The sequence below is a fragment of the Monocercomonoides exilis genome (assembly GCF_001643675.1).
Source record: "Monocercomonoides exilis strain PA203 chromosome Unknown scaffold22-1379369, whole genome shotgun sequence".
Classification (NCBI taxonomy): domain Eukaryota; phylum Preaxostyla; order Oxymonadida; family Polymastigidae; genus Monocercomonoides; species Monocercomonoides exilis.
Window position 1 is genome coordinate 1,373,442 of NW_027150567.1, and position 5,928 is coordinate 1,379,369.

The window sequence follows — 5,928 nt, forward strand, 5'->3', positions numbered from 1 at the left end:
GAACAAAAATTAATTTTTTTATTTTTTTGTAATTATTATTTCCTCTCAATTTTATTTTCAAATAAATAGTAATCATATAATACTTTCATACCATTTTTATTTTTAAAGTTGAACACTTTCTTTTTTTTTATAATTTTTTTTCTTTTTTTCCATAATTTTTTATCTTAATTAATATTTTTCTATTTATTCCATGAACAGATAAATTTGAAAATAATATTTTGTGTAGGTTATGAGGGGTGGGGAATGTAATGGTGTATAGTGAGATTGGTAACAAACTGTTTTTGAGAAGTCGAATTTTTAACATAGAAAAATGGTTTTGATCTAGATCAAACATTTTTTTAAAAAAATATTTTTTTCATAAGAAGTAGGAATTAGTGGTTGATGAAAAGTTACGTATATGGGTAATAATATGAGAGGAATTGATTGATATTAAAATCAGAAATTAATCGATTCAAATTGTGAAATGATATGTTAATTTAATTTTTTTCAGTCAAAATTTATGAAATTTTTTTTTAAAATATCTCGATAAATAAATTTTTCTAAGTCGTGAGACTTTACAGAAGTGTTAGTTGGACCATTTATGAATTTTTGAAGTCATGGTCAAAAATTCGAAAAAAGCGAAATTTTCATTTTTTAGGTTAGGTTAGGGTTAGGGTTTAGGGTTAGGTTAGGGTTAGGGTTAGGGTTAGGGTTAGGTTAGGGTTAGGGTTAGGGTTAGGTTAGGGTTAGGGTTAGGGTTAGGGTTAGGGTTAGGGTTAGGGTTAGGGTTAGGGTTAGGGTTAGGGTTAGGGTTAGGTTAGGGTTAGGGTTAGGGTTAGGGTTAGGGTTAGGGTTAGGGTTAGGGTTAGGGTTAGGGTTAGGGTTAGGGTTAGGTTAGGGTTAGGGTTAGGGTTAGGTTAGGGTTAGGGTTAGGGTTAGGGTTAGGGTTAGGGTTAGGGTTAGGGTTAGGGTTAGGGTTAGGGTTAGGGTTAGGGTTAGGGTTAGGGTTAGGGTTAGGGTTAGGGTTAGGGTTAGGGTTAGGGTTAGGGTTAGGGTTAGGGTTAGGGTTAGGGTTAGGGTTAGGGTTAGGGTTAGGGTTAGGGTTAGGGTTAGGGTTAGGGTTAGGGTTAGGGTTAGGGTTAGGGTTAGGGTTAGGTTAGGGTTAGGGTTAGGGTTAAGGTTAGGGTTAGGGTTAGGGTTAGGGTTAGGGTTAGGTTAGGGTTAGGGTTAGGGTTAGGGTTAGGGTTAGGGTTAGGGTTAGGGTTAGGGTTAGGGTTAGGGTTAGGGTTAGGGGTTAGGGTTAGGGTTAGGGTTAGGGTTAGGGTTAGGGTTAGGGTTAGGGTTAGGGTTAGGGTTAGGGTTAGGGTTAGGGTTAGGGTTAGGGTTAGGGTTAGGGTTAGGGTTAGGTTAGGGTTAGGGTTAGGTTAGGGTTAGGGTTAGGGTTAGGGTTAGGGTTAGGGTTAGGGTTAGGGTTAGGGTTAGGGTTAGGGTTAGGGTTAGGGTTAGGGTTAGGGTTAGGGTTAGGTTAGGGTTAGGTTAGGGTTAGGGTTAGGGTTAGGGTTAGGTTAGGGTTAGGGTTAGGGTTAGGGTTAGGGTTAGGGTTAGGGTTAGGGTTAGGTTAGGGTTAGGTTAGGGTTAGGGTTAGGGTTAGGGTTAGGGTTAGGTTAGGGTTAGGGTTAGGGTTAGGGTTAGGGTTAGGGTTAGGGTTAGGTTAGGGTTAGGGTTAGGGTTAGGGTTAGGGTTAGGGTTAGGGTTAGGGTTAGGGTTAGGGTTAGGGTTAGGGTTAGGGTTAGGGTTAGGGTTAGGGTTAGGGTTAGGGTTAGGGTTAGGGTTAGGGTTAGGGTTAGGGTTAGGGTTAGGGTTAGGGTTAGGGTTAGGGTTAGGGTTAGGGTTAGGGTTAGGGTTAGGGTTAGGGGTTAGGGTTAGGGTTAGGGTTAGGGTTAGGGTTAGGGTTAGGGTTAGGGTTAGGGTTAGGGTTAGGGTTAGGGTTAGGGTTAGGGTTAGGGTTAGGGTTAGGGTTAGGGTTAGGGTTAGGGTTAGGGTTAGGGTTAGGGTTAGGGTTAGGGTTAGGGTTAGGGTTAGGGTTAGGGTTAGGGTTAGGGTTAGGGTTAGGGTTAGGGTTAGGGTTAGGGTTAGGGTTAGGGTTAGGGTTAGGGTTAGGGTTAGGGTTAGGGTTAGGGTTAGGGTTAGGGTTAGGGTTAGGGTTAGGGTTAGGTTAGGGTTAGGGTTAGGTTAGGGTTAGGGTTAGGTTAGGGTTAGGGTTAGGGTTAGGGTTAGGTTAGGTTAGGGTTAGGGTTAGGGTTAGGTTAGGGTTAGGGTTAGGGTTAGGGTTAGGGTTAGGGTTAGGGTTAGGGTTAGGGTTAGGGTTAGGGTTAGGGTTAGGGTTAGGGTTAGGGTTAGGGTTAGGGTTAGGGTTAGGGTTAGGGTTAGGGTTAGGGTTAGGGTTAGGGTTAGGGTTAGGGTTAGGGTTAGGGTTAGGGTTAGGGTTAGGGTTAGGGTTAGGGTTAGGGTTAGGGTTAGGGTTAGGGTTAGGGTTAGGGTTAGGGTTAGGGTTAGGGTTAGGGTTAGGGTTAGGGTTAGGGTTAGGGTTAGGGTTAGGGTTAGGGTTAGGGTTAGGGTTAGGGTTAGGGTTAGGGTTAGGGTTAGGGTTAGGGTTAGGGTTAGGGTTAGGGTTAGGGTTAGGGTTAGGGTTAGGGTTAGGGTTAGGGTTAGGGTTAGGGTTAGGGTTAGGGTTAGGGTTAGGGTTAGGGTTAGGGTTAGGGTTAGGGTTAGGGTTAGGGTTAGGGTTAGGGTTAGGGTTAGGGTTAGGGTTAGGGTTAGGGTTAGGGTTAGGGTTAGGGTTAGGGTTAGGGTTAGGGTTAGGGTTAGGGTTAGGGTTAGGGTTAGGGTTAGGGTTAGGGTTAGGGTTAGGGTTAGGGTTAGGGTTAGGGTTAGGGTTAGGTTAGGGTTAGGTTAGGGTTAGGTTAGGGTTAGGGTTAGGGTTAGGGTTAGGGTTAGGGTTAGGGTTAGGGTTAGGGTTAGGGTTAGGGTTAGGGTTAGGGTTAGGGTTAGGGTTAGGGTTAGGGTTAGGGTTAGGGTTAGGGTTAGGGTTAGGGTTAGGGTTAGGGTTAGGGTTAGGGTTAGGGTTAGGGTTAGGGTTAGGGTTAGGGTTAGGGTTAGGTTAGGGTTAGGGTTAGGGTTAGGGTTAGGGTTAGGGTTAGGGTTAGGGTTAGGGTTAGGGTTAGGGTTAGGGTTAGGGTTAGGGTTAGGGTTAGGGTTAGGGTTAGGGTTAGGTTAGGGTTAGGGTTAGGGTTAGGGTTAGGGTTAGGGTTAGGGTTAGGGTTAGGGTTAGGGTTAGGGTTAGGGTTAGGGTTAGGGTTAGGGTTAGGGTTAGGGTTAGGGTTAGGGTTAGGGTTAGGTTAGGGTTAGGGTTAGGGTTAGGGTTAGGGTTAGGGTTAGGGTTAGGGTTAGGGTTAGGGTTAGGGTTAGGGTTAGGGTTAGGGTTAGGGTTAGGGTTAGGGTTAGGGTTAGGGTTAGGTTAGGGTTAGGGTTAGGGTTAGGGTTAGGGTTAGGGTTAGGGTTAGGGTTAGGGTTAGGGTTAGGGTTAGGGTTAGGGTTAGGGTTAGGTTAGGGTTAGGGTTAGGGTTAGGGTTAGGTTAGGGTTAGGGTTAGGGTTAGGGTTAGGGTTAGGGTTAGGGTTAGGGTTAGGGTTAGGGTTAGGGTTAGGGTTAGGGTTAGGGTTAGGGTTAGGGTTAGGGTTAGGGTTAGGGTTAGGGTTAGGGTTAGGGTTAGGGTTAGGGTTAGGGTTAGGGTTAGGGTTAGGGTTAGGGTTAGGGTTAGGGTTAGGGTTAGGGTTAGGGTTAGGGTTAGGGTTAGGGTTAGGGTTAGGGTTAGGGTTAGGGTTAGGGTTAGGGTTAGGGTTAGGGTTAGGGTTAGGGTTAGGGTTAGGGTTAGGGTTAGGGTTAGGGTTAGGGTTAGGGTTAGGTTAGGGTTAGGTTAGGGTTAGGGTTAGGGTTAGGGTTAGGGTTAGGGTTAGGGTTAGGTTAGGGTTAGGGTTAGGGTTAGGGTTAGGGTTAGGGTTAGGGTTAGGGTTAGGGTTAGGGTTAGGGTTAGGGTTAGGTTAGGGTTAGGGTTAGGGTTAGGGTTAGGGTTAGGGTTAGGGTTAGGGTTAGGGTTAGGGTTAGGGTTAGGGTTAGGGTTAGGGTTAGGGTTAGGGTTAGGGTTAGGGTTAGGGTTAGGGTTAGGGTTAGGGTTAGGGTTAGGGTTAGGGTTAGGGTTAGGGTTAGGGTTAGGGTTAGGGTTAGGGTTAGGGTTAGGGTTAGGGTTAGGGTTAGGTTAGGGTTAGGTTAGGGTTAGGGTTAGGGTTAGGGTTAGGGTTAGGGTTAGGGTTAGGGTTAGGGTTAGGGTTAGGGTTAGGGTTAGGGTTAGGGTTAGGGTTAGGGTTAGGTTAGGGTTAGGGTTAGGGTTAGGGTTAGGGTTAGGGTTAGGGTTAGGGTTAGGGTTAGGGTTAGGGTTAGGGTTAGGGTTAGGGTTAGGGTTAGGGTTAGGGTTAGGGTTAGGGTTAGGGTTAGGGTTAGGGTTAGGGTTAGGTTAGGGTTAGGGTTAGGGTTAGGGTTAGGGTTAGGGTTAGGGTTAGGGTTAGGGTTAGGGTTAGGGTTAGGGTTAGGGTTAGGGTTAGGGTTAGGGTTAGGGTTAGGGTTAGGGTTAGGGTTAGGGTTAGGGTTAGGGTTAGGGTTAGGGTTAGGGTTAGGGTTAGGGTTAGGGTTAGGGTTAGGGTTAGGGTTAGGGTTAGGGTTAGGGTTAGGGTTAGGGTTAGGTTAGGGTTAGGGTTAGGGTTAGGGGTTAGGGTTAGGGTTAGGGTTAGGGTTAGGGTTAGGGTTAGGGTTAGGGTTGGGTTAGGGGTTAGGTTAGGGTTAGGGTTAGGGTTAGGTTAGGGTTAGGGTTAGGGTTAGGTTAGGGTTAGGGTTAGGTTAGGGTTAGGTTAGGTTAGGGTTAGGGTTAGGGTTAGGGGTTAGGGTTAGGGTTAGGGTTAGGGTTGAGGTTAGGGTTAGGGTTAGGGTTAGGGTTAGGGTTAGGGTTAGGGTTAGGGTTAGGGTTAGGGTTAGGGTTAGGTTAGGTTAGGGTTAGGGTTAGGGTTAGGGTTAGGGTTAGGGTTAGGGTTAGGGTTAGGGTTAGGGTTAGGGTTAGGGTTAGGGTTAGGGTTAGGGTTAGGGTTAGGGTTAGGGTTAGGTTAGGGTTAGGGTAGGGTTAGGGGTAGGTTAGGGTTAGGGTTAGGTTAGGGTTAGGAGGGTTAGGGTTAGGGTTAGGGTTAGGGTTAGGGTTAGGAGGTTAGGGTTAGGGTTAGGGTTAGGGTTAGGGTTAGGGTTAGTTAGGGTTAGGGTTAGGGTTAGGGTTAGGGGTTAGGGTTAGGGTTAGGGTTAGGGTTAGGGTTAGGGTTGGGGTTAGGGTTAGGGTAGGTTAGGGTTAGGGTTAGGGTTAGGGTTGGGGTTAGGGTTAGGTTAGGGTTAGGGTTAGGGTTAGGGTTAGGGTTAGGGTTAGGGTTAGGGGTTAGGGTTAGGGTTGAGTTAGGGTTAGGGTTAGGTTAGGGTTAGGGTTAGGGTTAGGGTTAGGGTTAGGGTTAGGGTTAGGGTTAGGGTTAGGTTAGGGTTAGGTTAGGGTTAGGGTTAGGGTTAGGGTTAGGGTTAGGGTTAGGGTTAGGGTTAGGGGTTAGGGTTAGGGTTAGGTTAGGGTTAGGGTTAGGGTTAGGGTTAGGGTTAGGGTTAGGGTTAGGGTTAGGTTAGGGTTAGGGTTAGGGTTAGGGGTTAGGGTTAGGGTTAGGGTTAGGGTTAGGGTTAGGTTAGGGTTAGGAGTTAGGGTTAGGGTTAGGGTTAGGGGTTGGGGTTAGGGTTAGGGTTAGGGTTAGGGGTTAGGTTAGGGTTAGGGTTAGGGTTAGGGTTAGGGTTAGGGTTAGGGTTAGGGTTAGGGTTAGGG

At 46.6% G+C, this 5,928-nt stretch overlaps 1 protein-coding gene across 1 annotated transcript; it reads left to right on the plus strand.

Annotated features, from left to right (window-relative positions):
* Window positions 1–310: 310 nt before the first annotated feature.
* On the plus strand, window positions 311–5,079 carry MONOS_17587 (uncharacterized protein; the record flags this gene model as incomplete). Its single annotated transcript, XM_067870521.1, has 13 exons — window positions 311–313; window positions 896–1,140; window positions 1,278–1,391; window positions 1,900–2,188; window positions 2,285–2,919; window positions 2,971–3,133; window positions 3,252–3,371; window positions 3,496–3,584; window positions 3,637–3,937; window positions 4,078–4,287; window positions 4,405–4,494; window positions 4,548–4,864; window positions 4,974–5,079. The coding sequence occupies 13 exons, from the start codon at window positions 311–313 to the stop codon at window positions 5,077–5,079; spliced, it is 2,682 nt and encodes an 893-aa protein (XP_067727664.1).
* Between the last annotated feature and the right edge of the window lie 849 nt (window positions 5,080–5,928).